Source organism: Macrobrachium rosenbergii, chromosome 12 (genome assembly GCF_040412425.1).
Source record: "Macrobrachium rosenbergii isolate ZJJX-2024 chromosome 12, ASM4041242v1, whole genome shotgun sequence".
NCBI lineage: Eukaryota > Metazoa > Arthropoda > Malacostraca > Decapoda > Palaemonidae > Macrobrachium > Macrobrachium rosenbergii.
The window spans coordinates 102,868,621-102,895,158 of record NC_089752.1 but is presented as its reverse complement, the minus strand read 5'-3'; the positions used below and the strand labels follow the sequence as shown (position 1 = coordinate 102,895,158).

Genomic DNA, 26,538 nt, shown 5'->3' with positions numbered 1-26,538 from the left:
TCTCTCGATGATGAAGTAGTACCGAGGCTTGTATTTGGAAATTACGACGATAGTAGTAGACCCGAGCTATCAGATAGTTCTAATAGTGATAGTAGTGGATAAGGTTATGTTTGTTCTACCATAGTTATAGACAAACCTACCTTGGGTAATTTTCTTACTTCAGATTTTATCAGAGACGATCATTAATCAAAGGAAATGACAGACGATGAAGCATTTTAGTCAAGCACCAGAGGTGGTGTGAGTTAACAAAGAAAACATTACAAAATTTGCGAATAGAAGACCACTAAAGATTCAGTTCATAAAAATTGGTGCTCTGAAACTTTTATTGAAGATAATAATTTCTAATTTTTTACAGAATGCCAAGTCTATTTTTTAATTTTTTTGTGAATTCTTCCAGCTGAAATTTTTCACCAAAAGAAAACGTTCAAAGTTTGTAATAAAGATTTTTATATTGAATAACGAAAATGGCATTACTTCTAGCTTTGAGAGGTACCACACAGCAATGAATCCCCAATAAAAGCTACATAATTCAGTATTTGAATAATTACCTACATATCCTTTGCATATTTTATCACTCTTCTATATTAAAACAATGTAATAACATAATAGTACTGTGTACTATTACAACAGTAAGGAAAATAACAAAGGATCAGAGCCCAAATACAAAAGGGAGAAACTAGTCAGTTACATGATTAGCAGGACACTGCTCTCGTCACTAGTGCTGAATACAGACTAACAGCAAAAGGGTTAAGCATGGAAGTACTCCTTTTGGACCTGCCATTCAACTCTTCCTCCTCTTCCTTTCCTTCTAACGGACTTTCAGCAGTGATGTCTCCTTTTACTGGCTCACCTACTTTTCCTCCCTCTAAAAAAAAGAAATTCAGGTTGTCTTACGATGAATGGGCTTGCAATAAACTGTTTTTACATTAAAACAGGATCTTAAACAAATCCATTCCATAAATTCTAGTGCTCTCCTTTCTTCTCCACTTTCAGATGAAGATTGGCAGAGTAGAATGAGGAGTATTGACAAGTACTTTTAGTAAAAAGGAACTGAATGAACATGTATGGTGGAACCATTCTTTTAGGAACTTTTTGTTTCATGCACTTGGATGCATATACTGCACAGTAGCTGTCTTTTAGGCACAGCAGAGTAGGATGCATTGATAAGTACATCAAGTAATAAGATCTATGAGCATATACATTGGAACCATTCATTTTGGAATCTTTTACTTCAAGTACCTGGATATACCCATCCTGCATAGTTAACGGCTGTTTTGTGAATAGGTTTGTATATAAGCCATTGCATTTACTTAATATATTAATCTAGAATTTATAATATTTTCTATCACTATACATAGTGTGTTCAAAATTTTGGGATACTAGGATCTATGCCCGCTTATCAATATAATTATCAAATACAAGGAACTGTTGTTAAAGAAAAAAATCTAAAGTTTACATCTAACTAGAAGCACTAAGAACTTTACAAATCTACAAGACTCAACAGTTCTGTAATACTTTAAGAATGAAGTTCAAAGTTAGAAACATTAAGGTCTTAGTATACATTTATTTCACACCTACATGCTGGTACAAAAGAGCAAAGTTAACCAGATTAAACCTTACTAAGCTAAAGAAGGTTACTTGTTACTAAAACAGATATGGATCCAGAATATTATGGTGTAATGAGAGAAGCTGGCAATTAATGCACTGACCAAATACACTATACAAATTCTTTTAATTTTCATAATTAAACCCTTTGAATGCAACTACTAGTATTCCAGTGTTCATCCTTTAGCGGCCTATTACTTTGACAAAGTTAAAACACAACAGTCCTGCAAAATAATTCTTTATGTTCCATCACGCAAAAGACAAAGTATTTTGTACAACTTAGTTAGGACTCATGTTACCATCTGTTTAGGACCTCTTACGATCTTTGAAGAATTTCTGGCATGAAATATACACATTAATCCATATCCATACCTACCATTATCTCATTGAGTTTTCTTGCCCTTATCTATAACCAACACAGTTAACTAAGTACATACCAGAAACCAAAGCTTCTTTGATGCAAAGAAAATTTTCCTGTCCTACTATTCCTAATTGCTGATAGTGTGAACAGAATCACAATTGTAATTACAACCATAGAAAAAATATTTCTAATGACTTTACATAATACACTGCTCTGACTTGACCTCTTCTCATCTTCTCCACTTCAACTCTTGAATTCTCCTTTTATGATCTAACAAAAATCTTTCAAAGGCTTTACATATAAGCAATGGATATACTGAATACACAACATTACCTTTTGTGCATGAACAAAAATAAGGAAATAAATTCTCACACTCATAACCATATTTGACATCACTGTGCCTGAATGTACAAGCAATTCTTTATTAGGACCTAGCCCAAAAAGGCTGTCACAAGAACACATGCTCCAGATGGAGATGTTAGCTGTATATTCTTAATGGGCAAACCAGTGCTCAGCATTATTTATTCTCTAACTTAGCCATTCACATTTGCATAAGATTTCCTATTAATTAATGTCTGCATAAGATTTCCTATTAACTGATGTCTACAGCACATCAGAAGATGTTAACTTTTAACTTTAGTACTTTTTCATGAGGAAGAATATTATTTTTACAATCATTCTCAATGCTAAGTATCTTCATGAAAGCTTGAAACAATACGCCAGTAAGAACCAGTTTCATTATGCAACACTCCATATGATTCAAATTACAGTTCCCATTCTTTTTATAACTACCCTATGGCTGTAGGTACATGACATTTTTGGATCTGAACTCTTACTTATACATTTGGCTTGCAATACCTTTATAAGTGTTGTACTTAATCTCACATCACCCTACTCCCAACATGCACAAGCGACTGGATCCATACTTGATGTAGTGACATTTTTGTACAAGTTTCAGATACAAAAAGAGGCAAATCACTTTACTATGTCTTTGTCATAGGCCACATATTATATTCCATTATGTAACTATTGCCAAAAAATAAAAAGAATAAATATCTCCATACCAGTAAGTGCTTGGCTACTTGCATTAAGCCAGGACAAACTTGACTTATTACAAAAGCTCTCTTTCTTTCAGCTCAGCAAAACACAAAAGTAAAAGAATGCAGTATCTCTGTATCAGTAAGTGCATGGTCATTTCCTCTACACTAAGACATCCTTGAATCAGTTTCAAGTCTATATCCCATTCAGCTCTGTCATGCAGTTTTTAAAGTTCCCTGGATTCAAAAACAGGATATGGTCACAGCACAAACAGATTCTCCTTGCTTGCCAATAATTGTTCTTTATGTAATACTATTTTGCTCAATCACACGAAGTCTTTCCTTCCTGAAGATCACAACACAATACTGGGACAATTTAACTGTACACATGACCCTGGTGTAATACTGCATTTAGTCATACTGATGACCCTTAAACTTATCAATGTACATGAATGAAGCAGCAGCACTAAACAGAAATATCTTTGTAGTTTTAAATAGTTCCCTGCTTACACATGTATGACAAAATTCAACTTCATAGTACATTCTTTGCATTACAACAATTTACCAGACACTATTTCGTAAATCATTCTTCTTCTGAAGTATGGCATGTGTTGCTGATCAAATGTTATTTCAGCATCTCTGGAAAGGTATTCTGCAAACTTGCAAGCAAACATACCACAATCAGATCCATTCATTTGTTGTGGGATATTCTGTAGAGAGAAAACCAAAATAGCACTTTATATACGTATTAAAATGGAAATGGAATTGTAATGTGAACTAAGTTAAAACTGCTTTTACTACATAACAGTATGTAAAAACAAACTAGTTTTGAAAATATAAATCCTTACAAATCTTTACAAAACCTTACTTGATAAATCAAAAACATGATCGATTATTTGAAACATTAATATAGCTCGGGACCATAAGAAAATATGGGGTTGATGTATCGGCCATCTTATCTCTTACATATTACTAACATTCTAAAGCAATTTGCCCAGACCAATGTGGCACTTCTAAACTGGCTTGAAGCATTTGGTCCTCAATGGATAAAAATAGAGGATGGACTACAAGGTAGTAAGATGAATATAAGAGACAGAAAGCAGTGCAGCCAGGGATAAAAAACAATGTAAAACCCTTTCAAGACTACTTACTGATTGTGAAAAATTTCAAACTGAGCATCTTTCATTCAACATTTACATCTAAAGGGGTGTGATTGGCAAACAGATCTCCATTGTAACTTAGTCAGCCAATCTGATTTTAGAAGTATTCTTTCCAAGACAGAAGAAATGTTTGGCTCACAAGAATTTTCCAAGAACGAAAATTATGGCATTTGATGTAATTATTAGGAATACATAAATAGCTATGAATACATTAACACAGTATTACGCTGCATGTATATTACTGAACATATGAAGAATAGAATGAATGCACTTAAATTATTTTTTCATTTCTTTAAGTGCAATTTTTTTTAAGTGCTAGACTACATCAATCATCACAGGATGTCTGTTTAGGATCACAAGGAATGAGACTCTGTTTATGTCTTTAATGGGTATACAGTACTGAATCATATTTTTATTCATTATTGGCATTATTTTTTCATTTATCTGAGTAATTCTTTTTCAACTACTTTTTGAAAATAAATCTTTTCCTAAGAATGTTTGACTTTCAAACTTCCAGTACATTTTGTTAATATAAACTTATATTTTAAGACAGTTTTGTAACCTCCATCTCTTTAGATAATTGAGGCACTTTATTAAGACAGTTTTGTAAATTCGGTGTTTTCCTGATCTGCATATTCCATCAAGATTTTATCTTTGTTCAGAAGTAAACATTCTCTTCCATCTCCAAACATTTTTATAATTGTAAAATCCATAAGGGCATACAATAAGTGATGTAGTGACAAGGATAATTATTCCTTTTACAGCTATCTTGTGCATGAAGAATTTGCGATTTCATACAAACTGGTGTACATACTCTGGTACAATATCAACAGCAGTTGCCCAGTGTAAAACCTTAAAAGACCATTATCATGGCAAAGATAGGGTCACCACTGAAGTGTTAAGCCTTACTTAAGGAAACTCATATCTGTTTTTCCTTTACTTCCAATGTTTTTGACAACAAAGTATCTTCCCATATTCTAACAAAATTCTTCAAGGTCCTATTCCTCTCTCACAAAGTCTTCCCTCTTTTTTTTCATCAATCTTTAGTCTACATCTAGTTGTTCACAAAAATCTGGAATTCCTCTTTCTATACCTACCACCACTGACTCTCAAAAGCACCTCAGTTCTGGGGACCAAATCATGTAGTATATTTCAATGCCTTCACGACATGGTTTCTATCTATTTCTGTTCTCCCATCCAACTCATCTACTCTTTATAAACTTCAGACAACCTTTCTCTTGTAACAATATGTATATAAGGTGTTGAAGTTGCATCAAGTTGGTTTTGGATAGATAACATAATTTGAGTAACCGAATCTGCATTGTAGGTTTTTCCCTCATCCCATTTGCTACAGTTTTACACTGAACTCATCCATCACGCAGTAACTAGTCTTTTACCCCACTGCAGTGGCTTTCCTCCCTTCCTATGCAAGGCCAAAACTCCCATATTTATTCTAAGGAAATTGGCAATTTGTGAATTGTTTAGTTTATTGAATATTTTTATCTATCACCAGCTATGAAAATGACATTTTTATGATAAAATAAAGTTTTATATATACTTACCAAGTAATTACACAGTTACAAGCTTCCTACCGTGGCAGTCTAAAAAATTTAAATTTCACGGTGGCGCTACCATCGCTTGTGCAGGTGACCAGGTCCTGTCCACATTCGGGACTGACAGTACAACTTGTTTTAGGCCTGATGTCCATATGAGGGGAGGAGGGAGGGCTACAAATTATGTAATTACTTGGTAAGTATATATAAAATTTTATTTTATAGTAAAAATGTCATTTTTACTTAAGTGACTTACCGAGTAATTACATAGCTGATTCCACATGAGTAACATGGACATGATCTACTCCAAAACATTAATAAAGTAATGACTTTGAAATAGAAAAGTTGCTAGCATAAGTATAATGCTTGTTGTACCTTACCTGGTAAGAGAGCAACTGCAGGCGGGTACTGCCTCTGGTCGGTGCTCATCTTAACCTGTAGACAGTGTGGCCAGAATCCCCTCCACTTCAGTGGGTACTTGGCAGCCATGTTAGTTCACTGATGGTTGACACAGATTAAAAAATGGTGCCCTTGCCCTGGGCAAAGACCAGAATAAAAAACAATGCTGTCACCTACACTGGAATAAAAACCCACACCCCAACCACTAAAAACTGGCGGGTGTTCCAGGTACAACGTACTCCCAGACTTCCCTTAAACTCAGCATCTTACATGGCGAGAGGATAGCAGAGGGACAGAGAGCCCCCTATGCGTCCTCTCCCAGCACCATGTCGGCACCATGTCCAAGCGTACTACAATTCTCGAAAACAGTTTCGACGTCCTTGAGGTAATACAAGGAGAAGACTGACTTGGACCTTCAAAAGGTTGATTGCAGGATAGCTGCTACAGGCATATTATGTCGAAAGGCTAGAGACGTGGTGACAGCTTGAATCTCGTGAGCCCTTACCCAAAAAGATGGTAAGACATCTTGAATCTGAGAATGCGCCTCCATAATTAAGCTTCTCAAAAAGAACGACAGGGCATTTTTCGAAAGGGGATGTGAGGGGCTCCTCACAGAGCACCAGAGATTGTCTGAGGGTCTCTCATCTTCTCTGTCCTGTGGAGGTAATATTTCAAGGCTCTCATGGGACAAAGTAGTCTCTCTTTTTCCTCCAGTCCAGGAATGTCCATTAATTCTTAATGGCAAGCAAGCAGGGCCAGGGATTAGAGACATTCTCATTCTTGGCAAGGAACCCAAGGGATAGAGTGCAGATAGCATCCCCTTGCGAGAACCCAACTCTCTTGTCTATGGCTTGGAGTTCACTAATGCGTTTGGCGGTAGCCAACGCCACTGGAAAGAGTCTTCTTAGTGAGGTTCTTGAGAGAAACTGAGCGAAGGGGCTTGAAGGAGGAGCTAGCGAGCCACTTCAAAACCATGTCTAGATTCCAAGACACTGCAACATGTTTCTGTTGCTTGGAAGTCTCAAAAAATCTGATGAGGTCGCTGAGATCTTGATTGGAAGACAGGTCCAAACCTCCATGATTAAAAACTGAACTAAGCATTACCTGTATCCCTTAACAGCAGGGCAACAGCTTCCTGGTGGAGGTCCTGTGGTAAAGCAGAAGTCAGCGATCTGGCTTATAGTCATTTCAGAAGATGAGATGTGATTGCAGCTGCACAATCTTCTGAAAATCGTCCATTTGGACTGATAGAGCTTGCTAGAAGAAGCTCTAATGCATCTAGCAATAGCTTCTGCAACTTGTTGCAAAAAGCCTTTTGCTCTGACAGGGCTCCTGATAGTCTGAACCCTGTCAGGGCCAGAACAGACAACCCTTGATGGAACCTGTTGAAATGGGGCTGTCTAAGCAGCGACTGTTTTTGTGGAAGCAGCTTCGAGAAGTCCACTAGAAGTCACAGCAGGTCCGGGAATTACTCCTTTCTGGGCCAGAACAGTGCCACAAGAGTCACCATGACGTTCAGATGAGATGAAAACTTGTTGATCACCTCCCTAATCAACTCGGATGGAGGGAAAGCATAATGTCCAAGCCCGTCCAATCTAAAAGCATGGCCTCCATCGCCCATATGAGAGGGTCTGGAACCGGGGAGCAAAAGAGAGGAAGATGGTGAGTCCTCTGCATTGTGAAGAGGTCTATGGAAGGTTTGCCCCACTGCTTCCATAGATCAAGACAAACTAGGGGGGTCTAAAGTCCACTCTGTCAGCAGGACTTCATGGCAATGGCTTAATTCGTCTGCCAGGGCATTCAGTTTTCCCTGGACAAAACGAGGAATGATTGTGACTTGATTCTGCTTGGCACAGAGAAGAAGGTCCTTCACCATCTCGCAAAGAGTGAAGGAATGAGTGCCTCCCTGCTTGTGGACATGGGACAAAGCTGTGGTGTTGTCCATGAAAACTGCTACCGTCTTGCCTGTCACTAGTGAAGGGAAGGAATGAAGATCCAGGTGAATAGCCTTCAGCTCTTTGACTTTTATGTGCACCGACTTCTGCTCCTTTGTCCATGTCCCTGAGACTCTTTGACTCCCTAGCAGGGCTCCCCAACCTAGATCTGAGGTGTTGGAATAAAATTCTAGGCTGGGGCACAGAGGAAGAAGAGAAATCCCTACCTGAAGTCGCTCTTCTGACAAACACCATCGAAGATCCTCCTTGATCTCCGACGAGATCGGGAAGATGAAGGAGTCCGACTGGGTCTTCCTGCACCAGACAGCCTTCAGATAAAATTGCAGTGGCCTCATGTGAAGTCTGCCCAACTTCACAACTGTTCCACTGAGGCCAGCTTGCCCAGGAGACTAATCCATTGGACAGCTGAACAGGTCAAGAGAGAGAAAAACCTGAAAAGCTCTAAGGTCCAGAATCATCCCCAAATAAGGAATCCTCTGTGTCGGTGTCATCTATGACTTTTGAGGGTTGATTAAAATGCCTAACTCCTGTGTTTGGCGAAGAGTTTTCTTAAGTCCTCCATGCACTGCTCTTCCAAACTGGAATGGAGAAGCCAATCATCCAAGAAGAGGGATATGTTTATCCCCAGAAGATGAAACCATCTGGCAAGAGGAGTGAGAATCCAAGTGAAGACCTGTGGGGCTGTGGACAGACCAAAGCAAAGGGCCCAGAATTGGAGAACTTTGCCCTGAAAGACAAACCTCAGAATTTTTTGGAGTCTGGGTGGATTGGAATGTGAAAATACACATCCTGCATGTCCAGGGTGACCATCTGGTCGCCCTGATGGAGAGAGGACATGACCAAGCGTATCATCTCCATGTGCAATTTCATTTTCACAGCAAACAAATTCAGGGCACTGATGTCCAGAATGGGCCTCCAGCCCCCTGATGACTTGGGGACTACGAAGAGTCAGTTGCAGAAACCCTCCGATGTTTTGTCCATTACCTCCTCTGCTGCCCCTTTTCGAATAAGGGACTCGACCTCTTGAGAAAGAGCCAAAACCTTCTTGGACCCTGCCGAGTAAGCCATCAAGGTGATCAGTGATTTGGCCAAAGAAGGCCTCTCTTTGAAAGGAATGTAGTAGCCTCTCTTCAGAACTTGAACAACCCAAGGTTCCATCCCTCTGCAGCTCCATTCCTCCCAGAAGAGATGTAGCCTGGCTCCAACAGGGACGCAAAGAACAAAATTCTCACTTCCTGGTGGCGGGCTTGCTGGTCGTTTTCTTGATGGACCTATATGGGGGACAAAGGTTTGTCCAAGGTCTAGACCGGGGTCTTGATCTCCCTCCACGAAAGGGCTGGGACTGCAAGGGCGAGAAAGACTTGGGAACTAAAGAAGAGGTCTCCTTCGGGTGTTTGGCAGACTGGGCTAAGAGATCCGTCATAGATTTCCTCTGCAGAGCTGACAAAACCTCCTTGACAGTGTCCTGAGGGAAGAGGTGTGTCTTGTCAAGGGGGGAGAATAAGAGAGCCGACTTCTGAGTTGCAGTTACTCCCTTTGTGGCAAAAGAGCACCACAGCTCCTGTTTCTTTAAAATCCATTGAGAAAAGGGAGGCGAGTTCAGCAGAACCATCCCTGACTGCCTTGTCAGTGCAGGATAAAATACCTGACCAGTCGGCAGCGAAATCTTCTGCTAGGCCCGGGCAGTCTTCAATTTTTCTCACCAAACCTCCCACTGTCCAGTCAAGGAAGCTAAAGATCTCCAAGACTTTAGAAAGATTCCCAATGAAATGGTCAAGATCAGGCGAGGAGAACATGATCTTTGCTGAGGAGAATGCAGCACGACTTGTTGCATCAACCAAACCGGGGAAGCCCACCCTTGAATGGGGGCAGAAACTCCCAAGGAAGGCAACTCTCTGGTGGCGTAAAAATGGTACTTACTCTTTAACAGCTTCGAAGGCGGGAAGGCAAAGGTAGCATTACCTTGCTCCCTCTTTGTGGATAACCACTCATCCACCTCTCAAAGGACTTTCTTCGAGAAGGAGGAAAACACTAACTTGGGGAGACAAGAACTACCTGAAGCTCATTTCCTCATAAGGAATGTAGAAGCAGGTGAATCCAGAGAAGCAGGCTCGAAAAAGCCTGGAAAGTTTGCTAAAAAGAACTTCAGCAAACTGGAATAAGCCAAAAAGGGGCGGTGTCTTGCTCAGCTTCTTCCTCATCAGATGAAATTGGCGACAAAGAAGTGCCCTTACCCTTGGAGGTTGAAGATTTCTTCCTCAAAAAACCCCATAAGCTCCTCAAGCTGACGATGAAGAGGGACTAAAGAAGAGTCTCCCAGTCAAAAATTGTGGAAGTGGGGAGGTTGGTGCCTGGCACTCTGCAGCTGGCGCCGAGCAGACTGAAGCTGGCACTGAAGGGGTAGGTGCAGAAGACTGTGGCGCCAAAACAGGCGACATGTGCCTGGATGGAGACAGGCACTCTGGAGTGAGAGAACAATGAGAAGAGGGTGACGGGCACTTACTAGGAAGGTCTGAGTGCTTCGCCACTAAAACTGGAAGCTCGAGAACTCCAAGAGACTTCGGATTGTCCCAAGAACTCTCTTGGGGACACACTGAAGAGACGGGTGGTAGCGGAACAGCGAAGCTGCACGAGGGTTGAAATAAATAAAAATAAATAAATGAAAAAAAATAAATAAATAAAAATAAGTAAATAAAATTAAATAAATAAATAAATAAAAAAATAAATAAATTAAAAAATAAATAAATAAATAAAAATAAATAAAAAAAATATATAAATAAAAATAAATAAATAAAACAAATAAATAAATAAAATTAAATAAATAAAAATAAATGAATAAATAAAAATTAAATAAATAAAAATAAATAAATAAATAAAAATAAATAAATAAAAATAAATAAATAAGGGCTAAAACTTGTCTCCTTATACCTCTTGATGGGAGGATTAGAACTGTCCACAACAGCCGAGTGCCTCTTCAGAGGCCAAGAGGTGACAAGTCAGTGCTGCTGGCACTTCTTGTCAGGAGACGATCCGTCCGAGTCTGACAACAAATGCACTGCACTAACTGAGGTGCCTTTCCAGTGGTGCTCTGCTGATGCCTGGGAATGGGCAACAGGGTCGGCAGAGGGGTCGACTACCAGTGGGCAAACCCCACCAGCCTCCCTTGGACCTCTGGTATGTCTTCTTCTCTGTGTGGAGAAACAGGACAGGGACCTTCTAGGAATGCTAGTGGGATGGGCAGCCACCTCCTCAACATGCACAGCATTGTCACTTTGCACTGCACTTGCACTAACACTAGGGACACTAGAAGCTTTCTCTAAAAAAAGCTTTAAAAGAAACACCCAACTCCATAATCGTGTTAGCTAAGAACTCAAATTTCTGGTCTGACCTAGATTTGAGGCTGGCAATGGTGTCAAGACTGGGAAGCATGGGAACCTAGTACAGGGGTATGAGGCAAAGAAGTAGGAGGGTTGCGGACAGGAGACAAAGACGAGATTTGAGGAGAAGAGATAGCAATATCTTCTACTGCAGAAGAAGGCATAGGTTCAGAACTAGTCCTATTTTTGGCTCTAAGGGCTGCCTTCCTCTTCCTATCCCTCTCTAACTTAACTAAGTGAGATTTCAACACTTTCCATTTTCGGTTATCCCAATCCTGACATTCGGAACAAGTAACGTCTTTATTACAGTCCTGCCCCCTACATTTAACACATTTAGTGTGAGAGTCCTAAGTGATCTTAACTAAACTAGTCTTACATCCTTCGGAGCAATACCAAACACTGGAAGATCTAGAATCTGACATCCTAAGCAATCAGTAAACAGTTAACCATCTAACAATATAACTACTAACAAAACCCTCGGTGCAAGACCGAAAAAACAAAATCTGAATACTTCACCAAAGAGAATTGAAACAAATATCCAGAAATGATGAATGATTGCACAACAACCACCGATGTTGATCGGGAGCCGGCAGAAAACGAACTGAAGCTCTTTGCAGAGTTGTACCTGTCAGTCCCGAATGTGGGCAGGACCTGGTCATCTACACAAGCCATGGTAGTGCCACCGTGAAATTTGAATTTTTAGACTGCTGTGGTAGGAAGCTTGTAGCTAAGTAATTACTTGGTAAGTCACTTATATAAAATCTCTTACTTGTTTTCCCTGAGTTCTACTGCCTTCCTTATTTGAGACTTAGCTAACTTTATCCTCATTCTTTGTATTATTCCCTCTTTCCTTTAGCCTTCTCAAGAAAATAAGCAATTGGGTACATCTCACCAACATTCTCAAAACACACTGATAGCTTCTCCAACATAGAAAAGTACTGCAGCAGAGGTACATACTTAAACAGAGTTAATGAGGACATGGGAAACTATGCAACATGTAGAGTAGTGATGCTATTAATTCAAAACCAGGTTATATACTGGTAATTCCATCATAAAGAAAACTAAAAATAAAATTCAATATAGGAGGTCAATGAGCCATACTGTTTACTGAGTTACCCTGCAAATATATCATTAAAATTTTTCCTACACATTTCCATGCAAAACTACGACCACTACTATGATCTAACCCTAGCTCTGAGGGCCATGCTTTGAACAAACCTGAATCAAAGTTATATGAGAAGGACTGTTTACTCACTGATAAAATTACCACTACAGTTCTAGAGAAGATTATTAACATTTTTTTCTACCGAATGGAGCACTTACTAATGACAAATACCCCAGGACAATCATCATAATTGCAATCTGAAATTATCTACACTATGCACTAACATCAGACTCTAGTAATAACAAGTATCTGGCATCTACGATAGTTTAATAGTCTAAACCTCTACAGTTTTGTAAGTTTCGAGCAACTTGAAAATAAATTAACAGTTGTAAGTTCTTGTAACACATAACAATTGCAGCACAATATATGCCCAAACAATTCCTCGACCCAATAAACTAAAAAATAAACCAATTTTAAGTTACCAATATCACAACAAATAAATGAATCTCCCATGATATCATGTACACTACTAATAATTTTCTCAGAATAAAAATAGGAAAAATCTCACCTTCACATTCTCCAATGTAAAACCACTTGTGTCGTATTTGGACTGCTTTTTGTCAAGATGTTCAGACTCCAAATACTTCACCAAAGCCTATGGAAAAAAGTTACTTAATTAGTTATGAAGAAGAGTAATACTAGTGCAAATCCACATATTCTTAAAGCATAGCATGCATAGTACAGTATTTGTGCGATAACTTTTGTTTGGTCAGCATCCACAAATCTAGAAAGTATTGTAAGCTAAGTGGTAAATCCTTTAGATTCAGTAGTAAATATACAAAGATTTAAACCAAGTTTGGCTTAACTACTTTCCATTTGCTTCACCAATCAATGGTTTACTGATTCAAGTTGTTCTATTATGTCAAGTGCTGTATGGTTTAGTGTGTTTCGCTTGGTTTTCAAGCTTAATTCAAGAATTGTATATTAACAACTGTTTGTCCTTGTCAATTATTCTGCTGGCTTACTGTTGTAACTGATAATTGTGCAGACAGTCTCTGGGTTGCCAATGTACAATTTACAGACTGCTCTTACTTGTGAAGGACCACCAATAAAGCCTATTACAGGAAGTTCTCTACATAAAAACTTTTAACTTACAAACTTCCCCATATATAAACTTACATTTTGCATGATATATGGTTATATAAACTTTATTTCATGTACTTCACTGCCACTTTTTCAAGGAAAATATTCAGATTTTTTTAATTATAAACTTTATCTTATGAGTAAAGATCAAATTACCTTGACAGAAATCTTTATTACCTCACAGTACTATATACCTTAAGCTAACTATAATGCTGGATGCTTAGTCTACCTGTGTTCAACTTACAAACCAATTCAACTTAGATACCAACTCTTGGAACAAAACTTGCTTGTATGTAGAGGACTAAAGTACCTGTATATTAATGAGTCCCAGTTCAATAAAGTGGTTTGGAATAATGAAGAAGTGAACTACTTTGTTATAAATTTAAAAACTCTGAGGACCTGGTTATTCCTTGGCTCGAGCCTGAAGCCAACTTTAATTGAAACAAACTCCTGCCAAGGCTAAGATAAGCTCATCAACTTATGTATTTTTCCAAGTTCTGAATTTTAAGCATTCATACCATTGCCTCTAAAGTGAAAATCCAATGAAAGCACTAGTGATCCATCAAAGAAAAGGACAATAATCACAACTGAAATGACAGCAGATAATAAGGCAACAGAAAAATTATGATGTTTCACTGGTGACTGGGAAAGCAGCTGACTACCTACAGGCTATTAGTCATTTGGTTAAAGGATCAAAATCATTGTAATTTCCTGATTAGCCTAGCTCAGCACACAGTGAGTATTGATGTAAGTGCAATGGAAAAAACTATATTACTTTGGAAAAGAATGTCCAAAAGGAACTCCAAAATGAACCACATTTTGAAAATAGAAAAATTGGTTCCACATCATATGCTAGCAAAGGACAGATTAACATCACTGCTTGGAGGGATGCATCCTGGAATTTCTTGTATAAAGCTCCATATGTCTAAGGACACTTCACTGTATCATTAGGGGAACTTTCCCTACTACTTCATCCCTGCTGCAGCGTTATTGCAAGAACAAGAATATTCCTTTTAAAATTCTATTCACACTTGACAATGCATCTGGGGATTCAAGCAATTTGGATGATGTTCACCCTAATGTAAAGGTCATAATTATCCCTAAACACCAAGACCAGCAAGTCCTAGCCTTTAAAGTCAATTATTTGTGACACAATTCCTAAAAGCAGTCAGACTAAGCAAGATAATGCAATGGACTTGAGTGACAATATTTGAGACGTCATAAAAAACATTGCCAATTCTTTGGATTAAGTATAGGAATCTAATATGAAAGGTGTTTGGAAAAATTGTGCCCCAATTTGCACAGGGTTTTTTGTTTTACTGGTGACAATGTTGACAAAGACAGGAAAGCTGTGGTTGATAAATGCAGTTGGACACTGATGAATATCACTGAATTACTAGACTTCCATGCCAAAGAACTGACCAGTGGATACCCAAAGAAACTAGAGAAGCAGATGACTGCATCTGCCAAAGACTGGGACACAGCAAATCCAGAACCAAAAAATGTTTATGACAAAATAGTTAGCTAAAGCCTTTTATCTTACAAAAGCATGAACAGTAAAAGTTTAAAGAACAAGGTCCTAACACACGGGGGTTCACTGAAATTTACTGTGCAATTACAGGTCTCAGCTGCTACAAAGCCATTTACAATTAAAAAAAAAAAAAAGATTTCTATACAACCTACCCTGGATTCTTAGTTCAAGAAAATGAGTCGTGTAAAACCTCTCCTCTCCATTACATGAATCAAACCCCATTCCTCCTGCAGCAGGATCAAGCCTGACTTTCCAACATCAGGTCCTCCATCTTCACCAATAACCTTTTTTCAATCATTTTAATGTCATAATAAAAAACTTACCAATGCCCCTTCCAGTATGCATGACAATAACAACAAAATTAGGCATTATCCTTTTATCATTGTTGTGTTTTGTACAAAATAGTGTTTTAACAACTTTTTCTTTAATGTTTTTAACTATTTTAAATTTTACTCACTCATGTGAAATTCAACTTCTGGACACCTAATTTTTAGCCTAAAATAACAGGCTGAATGATATTTGCTTTTGAAACTGGAAATTTTGGGTCTATGGTAAGATTACATTTGATGGCCTTCACTTTCTTTAAAAATAAAAGATGTTACTACATATGGCACTTCATTTCTCAATAGATCCTATCTGCAACTCTATTCCTCCACTGTTACAAAATAAAACAGGCGTGGCCTTGAAAAAAACTTTTCTTTCAATTGATAACATGTACATGACCTGAACATTGTTAAATTACACTGGCTGACTTCACTAGTCACTCTCCTGCCCAAATGCAAAAATATACATAGCTTCTTTATGATTCATATACATTTATTCGGGCAAAATGAAGAGTGAGGGGTCACGACGTACTTGGGAGGGTCAAGGGGGGCAAAGGTCCCCTGGCCAGGTAAGGGCACAACATCCAAGGTTAGGTTAGGTTAAGGTAAGTCTGGTTAGGTCATATTCCCTCTCAATGCTTTCTACAGAAATGCCTACTAGGCCTACAGTAGCCCTGAACCCCTATTCTGCATCTGCTCCATTTATTCTAAACATCTATTTTAAACAGTATGTTGAAAGCTTATTTTTATTAACCAACAATTTTAAGTGTGTGTGACACTTATCCTAATGTTTTGAAGCAACTTGTGAGTTGTTAATAAAATGTTTAACAACTTCTTTCACATGTGAATAACTTGGAGCTTTTTGGAAATGGAGCCTAGCCTAACTGTGGAGTGCCTACAATATTTGCACTCAAACTTTACAAGCAGTATATGGTTAAATCATAAATTTTTGTGAAGAGAAAGGGGACTTAATTTTACACTAGTATACAATGTACAGTATACATAAATTCTCTACCTCTCTTTCATCACTGTATGTATCTGTAGTTAAACATTATTATTATCATTATTATTATTATTATTATTATTATTATTATTATTATTATTATTATTATTATAATTATTATTATTAAAATGTTTATTTTCTGTTAAAATGTTTGTGTACTTGGAATGATTTCCAAAGAGTTTTTATGCATAAACAAGTAAAATATATACCATCTTTAACCTTACTGCATGTCTATGTGGATGACAGAAGCACTTGTGAACTACCAATTTGTGTAACAGGAATGCTTAAACTTAGGGGGAAAATTACTTATGGTTTGCACCCCTCTCTGACCTGGAATTTTCAGTCCCCTCACGTTCAAAGCAGAGACAAAATAATTATAGAAAAAAATAGAAAACAATTGAGCTTACCAAACTGACAGCTTGGTTTTAATAATTCACTATAATCTTCCTATAATAGCCAACCATTTGCTATCACATGCTAATCACTGCCATAAACAACAGCAAGTAATGACATAAACAACCATATCAAGAGACATGTTTGCTGATGTCAGTTACTGTAACTACTGCACATTTATTTTGTAAAACTGTATGTACCTGTTATGACTTGTAGTACAAATTCAACATAAACCAGACTTGGCAACAGATCTTGTTTAATGGCTGTATTAATGACTTTTTACTTTCAGCAGTGTGTAGTATTGTTCTTCACTTGCACTGTTATTAATTGACATGAATACTGATGCTATCATGATGTGCGCAGTGACACATTTTTTTACACAACCATTACTAATAATATTAAATGTATCATACAAACCCATAGTGTCAAAATTTGCAGACAAGTAGTTATTGGGTCTTGAAAATGGAAGAATGGCTAGAAAATGAACCACCAAGCATTGTATGCGCATGTGCATCAATGACCTATTAGTAACTAGAGCTGCTGGCCTCTTTCTTTTGTGTGTCTCAACAGTTCGAACAGCCATGAGAGCTCCTCAGCACTTCAAATTTGTAAATGTAATGTAATTTTCTTTCATTTCAGTTTTTCTTCTCTGGTTGATGTTTTTTAATTTTTTGCCAATAACCATACTTTGCCATTGCTGTCTATACATCCTTTCTATTTCCTTAATTATTCTACTTTCCATTTTTTGCCTGGCAATTAGCCAGAGTAATAAATTATTAACATCCACAAGAAAAGGTGTGAACGTCACAAATATGACTATGGTCATTGATGCCTCCATCCTAACAAGTTGGATAACTAGTGAGTTGCGAAAACTGATGGTCTCTCACTGTATCCTACAATTCCTCGTCAGTACTTGGATTATAAAAATATCAAGAGATTCTCCCTTTAAATAACTCAAACCTGGGAACATAATACGACTCATCGAAATAACCATTAAACACAAACTACATGTACAATATTACTAAAGTCACTTTGTTCAAACCGACCATCATATACCTCACCCCTGATCATATTAAATGCAAACCACAGTGCAAAAAATCATCGAAATCAAGAACTATACCTATAACACAAGCTACTGGAAAAGCTAAAAACAAGGCACTCTAACTTTAGTTTTCAACAAATAACATATCACACTTGCCTCTAAACACCTGTTGTTATCACCAAGCATAGAATCGTAATAACGGATGTGTTTGTCCCGTAAGTCTACGGTAGCTAAGCACCAATGCATTCCTAAATGAACAGGTACAAGGAGAAGATCGAAGTTGAAGACATCAACCTGAAAAACCAAACAAGTGCAAGTAATTAACTGACGAAAACATTAAAATTGTAAGGTCTACATAGCAGAGCATCAATGGTTGCTGTGAAGTTAGTGTGCCAGTGAGACCAAACAGAGTGCAATAAGATATTACCACTTACAACTTTATATTATTATTTACAACAATAATTTTCAAAATATGGAAATGAAAAAATTTAAGCTTGAAAGCTTCAAGTATCTAAGCTATAAATACTTTTATGATAAAATTTACAATTTCACTATAATCCTTACTACAACTTACAAAAAGTAATAGCAACTAATATGCAGTTTGAAATTAGAAGGATACTTTCTGATACAACCACTCAGGCCATAGGAAGAACACATATTGAAGGTTCTTTGCTGCAATCTTTTGGAACCAAAGCAACACTGTTGTACACCTGTTACTCGTAACCTCCCACATTGTTTTCCAACTTTTCAATTTTGCCTCACACCAATATTCAATTCTAGTTAAAGATCAAAGTTTACGTGAAGCCCTACAAGTCTCCAGATGTGATTCAGTGGTCTTGTTCAACACTTTCGCATCTTTATAGTTTGAGTGCTGCGCCTACCAGAGATCCGAGGTGTCTGGGAGCGCTCGACAGCAAGAAAAAATAATTTTTTCAAAAATTCAGCAAAAATAGAAATTTTATGCCAACAACATTCATTTTGCTGTCTTTTTTTTTCTCAATGTTTATATTTTATGGTGGAATAGTCAGAATGAGTACCAGCCCTCTAAATACGAAAAAATTTGAGTTTTAACAAAAAAAGAAAATCTTGACTTTTTTACATTTTCATTTGTAGCCCAAAAGCTATGAAAGTCGGGCAAATTAATTTTTTTTATGAGAAGGCCAACAAAATTCTCTAAATATTGATATATAAAATAATGAAAAAAAAAAAAGTACAGTTGGTGAAAAAATTGATAGAAAAGAGGGTAAGAAACAGAGCGCGCTGCCTGGCGTACAGTGAGAATTAGCGCTAGAAAGTTATTTTTTTTAAGAGCTCTATCTCGGTTATTTTTCATATGAATTATTTTGTAAATATACGAAAATGTAGAGTAAAGGTTGAGGAATACAGTGAGAGTCAAGAAAAATGGTTTTGGTAAAGGCAACAGGTTCATTTTGATGTTATAAGTTGATCGAAACAAAAAAAATGTTGCCACTGTCAACATTATCGTTCGTAGCTCAAAAACTATAACAGTGAGGCGAATGAATTATTTTTTATGAGAAAGCCCGACAAAATTCTCTAAATATTGACATATAAAAGAATGAAAAATGAATAAGTACAGTTGCTGAAAAAATTTATAGAAAAAGAAGGTACGAAACAATGTGTTTCCAATAATGTAATCCCACATTTTATAAAAAATGTAAAAAAAAAAAAAATGTAAGATACGAGAGAAGCGTGGGTAGGATCAGCTGATTTCATTGTGAGAATTTTACTATGCCAGGGATTTGCACATGCACAGTACAGGAACTGCTTGGCTGGCGTATTGATGCCTGAGTTACACGGCCAAAGGTATGCTTTAGCCTATGGACAACCACTAACTGTCAGAATAAAAAAAAAATTTACTCCTAACACACGTACGAAAAATTTCAGTAAATTTACATAGCGGTACGTCATTTGGGCATAAAAGTTAAGTACTTTGTAATAAGTAAATCAATCATCCACCTAAATTTTCTACAGAAAAATAGTTTATTTATAACACAGTACTGTATATAACATTACCTTCTTTGTCCATCTTCTAACGCTGGAGTATCCTGAATTCAATAATTTTGGGTAGAAAAAGGTATTGAAGGCATGAACATTCAAGTAGTTAGAATTTTTCCCTCTTTCCATCAACAAATTCATGTAGAAATTAATAACCTGGAAAAAATTAAGGATTTATAACAACAAAATTCTAATATAAATTAAGTAATATTAAGTAAGATATAAAAAGTTAAAAATTATATAATTTACTAAAGAACAATATAGAACAAGCATCATACACACAAGCTGGAAAGCATTATAGGAAATAATAAATGTCTGCAGACCTTCACTTCTAACAGGCAGCAGTTTAAGCCTTACCCAAGACCATGACCTTATAAGCCACATGCACTTACTATGATTTGTAAGCTTTTATCACGAATTTTGACTGAGTTAAAACAATGATGGACAGCATATACAGAGAGATGTATATTTGTTAAGCAAATTATACAAAATGGTCTGGTTGTACAATTAATTTTACCTATTTTCAGCTTTTGCTCTACAAATATATAAATTTAAAACAATTCCAACATTTTCCAATGCACTTTTGATATTAGGTTTCTAATGCTGTTGCCGACAAGACAGATAATCAAAACTGATTAAGCTAAATGGTATCAAATGTGGGGCTTTTGCATAAGTCCTTTTCTTGGCAGTACTGGAGAGTCAATACACCAACTGCCAGTTGTGATGTGACTACTAATGAGATAAGGATTTCAGTAGTGACATGAAAAGATCTACACAGGCATATTCTTGACATACATAACAAGTTCCTGTCCCTGACAACATCTGAATACACCACTCCTGTTGAGGAAAACTTGTGTATATGGGCTACGGTACCCATCATCAAAGTGTCCTAACAATTTCCAGACACTTGTCTGGCTGCATTACTGATGAGACTAACCTGGTAAGAGTACCAGCTAAAACGATGATGCTTCACCTAAACATATGTAATACTTTATAGTAGGATCTTGATGCTATTCTTCTTTCTGTGGGATACATTTTAGTTTTTACTTTTTCAACCTTCCCTTCTTTCCGAAAACCAGTTGTACAATGATGAATCCCTGGACCCTCTTCAGACCTCATATTCTTGTTTTAATGGTAAGGTTTAGGATTAATATAAAATCAGCACATCTACAGCTACACTTAAGGATCTGTAATCTTCCTTATGCTACCATAGTATTTTATAAACTGTGTTCCTTCTTCTACCTACTTCTTTCCTTATAAACCCAGCCTATCTTCCCAGTCAAAAGCTCAAGTTCTCTACATTGGAGACTTCAAAGTATGCCATATCAAATGCTCTTGGCTCTTTTAGTTACTAATATTGATGTGATAGATTACTGAAGAAAAAATTTCATGATTATCATGATTAAGCACCTAATATTCTTATTCTGCAATTTCAATCCTTTGAACTACTTCAAAAATACTTTAACCTCTTGGGTTTTCTACCCACTCTTTGTTTTTGTTACCTCTACCTTTGCTTCTATCCATCCAATCCCTTTTTAAGACCAGATGAGGCACTCTGAAGGTTCCGGGCATAATATAAAATTATTTTCCATCATGGTGTCTAAGAGCACTGTATGATGTCAGTCATAAGTATGTAAGTTAAAGATTTTATATCCTTTACTAAAACTTTCTTACTCTTTATTCTAGTTGAGGGAGCAGGTACATTATGCATTCCTAACATCCATACTTGTTTGTTACTCATACCTCTTACATCTCCTGAGAAATGCTTTCCTGACTACCCTGAACTGATAATCCACATAACTGATGTCAATCTGCATTTATGATGCACGAAATTTCTGTGACATGTATAATAAAATCCAGGTATGGGAGAGATTACTTGCATTTTAGATTTTTGAGACAAACAAATAAGCACTCACATTTAGTGTATACTTACAGTACTTTTATCATTTTCATAATGACTGCATATATTGTTGCAGTCATTACTCATATTTAAGTTTGCAAGACCCTTCTAAAGCCACATTCCTCATTTTAGAAAAGCCACATTCCTCATTTAAGAAGAGTAAAAATCTGACTCAAACACCGTCAGTATTCATGTCATGTCTGGCAGTAGTGAATGGCACGGTGACGGGCAGAGTAATGCCAATGTTATCCGAAAACGTAAAAAAAAGATATTATTCAGAGGTTTTACATCTGATTAACAGTGTCATCATGTATTATATTACTGTAAAACTTTGTTTTAATATTTTACACATTTTTTAATGCAATAACTAACATTTAATACCTAATGTTTCCCATAAACATTCAAGAGGACAATATTAAGCATAAGTCAAGTTTCCATCTGGAATCATAGCCTTTAATGGAAGGCATTTGTTTTTAAACTGTTCTTTAGCATTACATGTGTTGTTTTTATTTATGAATACACACCTATTTCTTATATTTACCAAGGTTTATATTATGAAATACAATCAAAAGTATCTATATTTACACATTATTCATTATGAACTTGAAAATCAAGTACTATAATTGAAAATTCATCCTAAGAGGAATGTCTGTATGGAAAAATAAAATTATTACATATTATTAAAGGATGTTTACATCAGACCAAATAGCTGACTTTTATTATAGTTTAGTGTATTATATATTGGAAAATAAAAAGAAGGACCCTAAAAGAGTTCAGAGGTCTGGTTAAACAAATCATTTATAACTAGTGTATTATATATTGTAAATACAAAACACAAACAAGTTGGGAGGTGCAAAGATGATAGGAGAGTGTGGTTAGACTAACTTAGTCAGAGTCTTTGATGTTTATCGGTGAACTTAGCTAGGATTTGTTTTTTCTTTGGCATTAATGGAATTTATTTCGTTTATATGAACTTGATCAAAATATATAACAGAAAGATGTTTGCTACCTCCGTGTATATGAGACACGGTAATTGGGTTGAAACGTGGTGTAGGAAGTGTATGGGAAGGAGCAGTAAGTGCATAAGTCTCACTTAGACTAATTCATGTTTATGAATGGATTTTTATCATGCTTTTTTTTCTATGGGAATGATGGCCTGCTTTACTATTTGTTTGTGTTGAGTATAAGACACATACAGTTTATAAATGACATACATTAACCTGTTAAGCATCACCCATGTAATAATACGTTTGCTGCGATCTACTCGGTAGCACCTTCAACGGGACATTACATTCAAGACTTTAACTGTGCTTTTCTAGCTGTCAGCCCCGTAATAATACGTTTACTCGTATGGAAATGTTGGAACATCATTTGGTAACACTCTCAGAACATGTAACTGATGACTTATTTCCTTCCTGGCAACTCTTTTCAGTTGGTCGCTTGATGCCTAGATGACTATTTTTTTTTCAGTATGCTTCAGGCATTTTCAGAGACAACATGGCTTCGACATCTTCCGCAATGAATGTCACAAAGAGGAGGCGTATGTCTTCAGGTGAGATAAATCATATCCTAGACGAGGTGTCTGATACTGAAGACATATTTGATGATGAGAGCTCTAGTTCTGAATCCTCCAGTGATGAGGATATTGAAAAAACAAACTTTTCTTCCGATAGCGGAAGTGAAGATGACTTGTCATTGCCGAGTGACTGGACTCCGAGAGGGAGAGAGAGAGAGAGAGATCCCTTTACTTTTGTTGCTGATCCTGGTGTGAAATTTTCAGTTGAGGATAAAGAGAATCCATTAGAATATTTTGAGAAATACTTTGATGATGAAATCATTGATTACCTCGTGAAAGAAACAAACAGATTTGCAAATCAGTTTCTGGATGAGAATGTAGAACATTTGTCTCCACAATCACGAGTACATAGATGGTTTGACACTTGTGCAAGCGAAATGAAAGTCTTTATAGGTCTACTTATTTTACAGGGAATTGATTCTAAGTGTGACAATTCAATGTATTTCTCAACACGAGAGTGTTTCTTCTCCTTTTTTCGAAAGGTAATGAGTGGCTGTAGATTTGACTTGTTGCATAAATTCTTACATTTGGTTGACAATAGTACTATAACAGAAGGACCAGGAAGAAAGTTAGCAAAAATAAAGCCATTCACTGATCTTATTTTGAAGAAATTTATGAACAATTACATTCCAAGTAGGAATGTTTCTGTTGATGAGTTTTTGTTAGGCTGGAAAGGAAATTTATCATGGGTTCAGTATATACCAGCTAAACATAAAAGGTTTGGAATAAAGTTTTATGAACTTTGTGAAAGTTCTACTGGTTATATATGGAACTTCTTCATTTATGCAGGTAAGGATACACAATACATGGAAAAATATATGGATCTTCCTGTGTCTAATAGAATTGTTTCCTTTCTTATGGACCCTCTTTTGAACAAGGGCTATTGTTTATATACAGTTAATTTTTATTCAAGTCCAACATTGGCAGATGCACTTGTGGATGAAGAAACTGATACTGTCAGTACTGTAAGGGTCACTAGAAAGGATGTGCCAGCAAAAATAAAAGGAACTAAACTGAAAAAAGGTGAAAAAGTAGCAAATTCCAAAAAAAATCTATGGTACTGAAATGGAAAGATAAAAAGGATGTATGTGTTCTGAGTACAATGCATGATGATTCTATGGTGAAGGTGAAATCTAGGAGAGGAAAAGAAATTTATAAACCGAAAGCAGTTGCAGATTATAATGCATACATGGGCGGAGTTGATTTGTCTGATAGCCTCTTGGTTCATTTTTCGACCGCAAGAAACAGACTGAAGAAATATTACAAGAAAGTATTTCGACATTTGTTAGACATGTCTGTTGTGAATTGCTATGTTACATATAGAGCCCTTGGTGGGAAGGTTGAAAGACGTGAATTTATTTTGAGGATTAGTGAAAGACTGATTATGAAATATGCAGAAGAAAGACCTGTTCCCTTACGCAGGCCCCCACGACTTGCAGCGAAACCTTCACGGCTAATTGGCAGGCACTTTCCTGAGTATTGTCCACCTACAGATAAAAAGAAGAGGCTACAAAGGACTTGTGCTCAGTGTCGGAAGAACAACATAAGAAGAGATAGCTCAAATTGGTGTAAGGATTGTGAAGTAGGATTGTGTGTACCCCCTTGCTTTAGATATTGGCATACAAAAGAATAATACTGCATGTATGTATAACACTTTTCGTTCAGTATTTTGTAGTCTTATGAAAAAAAATAATAGTAGTATTAATAGTTTTTTATCCCATCATTTAATAAAATTCCTACTCTTAACTACAGTATGAATTATAAGCATAAAAATCAATATTAACTTTGAAAAACTATCATCAGTGATATGACCGCTAATTGCAAGAAAAAGCGTGACGGTACGCTAGCAGCAAGCTCACCCGCTGGGGACGCTTAACAGGTTAAGATATAGCAATATATACAGGCAATCTCTGGTTATCAGCAATTGGGTTTTACGGTGCTTGTCTAGTGACGAAAATCTGTGATTTTCGGCGCAGATATGCGCCGATTTCACTTATTGGCACCGATAATCAGGTATTGGCACCAACACATACCTAACAGAGATGCCAATAAGCCCCAAAAACTGGGCAATTTTCGATTATCTGCGATTTTCGCTTATTGTCATGCCATCGGAATGGAACCCCCGCCAACAACCAGGGACTGCCTATAATGGCAAATCTCTTTTTAGGGAGCTTAAAAGAACTTCTCTTTCAAGAAAAGCTCAATTTCCTAGATTCTATAATAATACACATTTATTGTACAAAGAGTCGAAATTCCACAAAAATCCAAGCTTCAAGACTTTTCTCCAACTCACAGTCTTTCATTCTTTTCTGCTTAATGAAAACATCTTGAAACACAGAGCATCTTGGATAATAAATTCTCAAACTGTGGAACCCCATCTTTTTATATTTACACGAGCCCATCTCTGAAGTAAGCCTTCCAAGAAACACAAGGTAGAATGGTGAGGATTGCTTCCCCTGGTGGCCACATACCCAACAACCCCTGTGCTACATGCATTGTTTGAACTGCCTCAAGATGAAAGGGGCCAGGAGGGCCCTCTGTGTAAACTAATAAGTCTGTATTAAAAAAAATACTTTTGTAGTTTTCACAAAACTATAAATACAGTACTGTACTTAATTTAAAATTTATTCTTAAATACTTGTCTCTCCAATACATAGCTTTTACTTCTGCACCAGCAGTAGTTTGACAGATTGAAACAAATATAAATATCTGTTTCCTATCCATATACTTCACCCATCCCTAACCATGGAACTGATAGGTACAAACACTCATAGCTGGTCAGTCTACTTCTGTCCACTTTGAGGGCAAATTATACAATGGAGAGATAAAAATAAATCTTAAATTAGGTACTTATATTTTTGCAATGAACCTTACCTCTTCATTATGTAACTGATTCCCACATTTGAAAAAGGGGGTGGGGAAAGTAGAAATCAGCCAACCCTTTAAAGGTTACTTAGTAACAAAATATTAAGTACAAACCAGTACTGTAATAAGTCCTATCGATGCTAACAACCTCACACTAGGTGCCAATGATGGTAAAGTTGCACATGTTGTGAAGA

At 36.8% G+C, this 26,538-nt stretch overlaps 1 protein-coding gene across 6 annotated transcripts in view; it reads right to left on the bottom strand.

The window, feature by feature from the left end:
- Window positions 1–309: 309 nt before the first annotated feature.
- LOC136843799 (sentrin-specific protease 1-like) overlaps window positions 310–26,538 on the bottom strand; it is a 91,386-nt gene continuing 65,157 nt past the window's right edge. For 5 of the 6 annotated variants that reach the window (XM_067112550.1, XM_067112554.1, XM_067112551.1 and 2 more), the window contains 4 exons: window positions 20,022–20,159; window positions 18,144–18,281; window positions 13,121–13,207; window positions 1,550–3,713 (listed from right to left, as the gene is read on the bottom strand). In XM_067112550.1, coding sequence (XP_066968651.1) covers window positions 3,555–3,713; window positions 13,121–13,207; window positions 18,144–18,281; window positions 20,022–20,159 — 522 coding nt within the window. In that variant the 3' untranslated portion in view covers window positions 1,550–3,554. Of the gene's footprint in view, window positions 866–1,549; window positions 3,714–13,120; window positions 13,208–18,143; window positions 18,282–20,021; window positions 20,160–26,538 lie in introns of those variants that run through there. The other variant, XM_067112555.1, reaches the window with a different exon arrangement.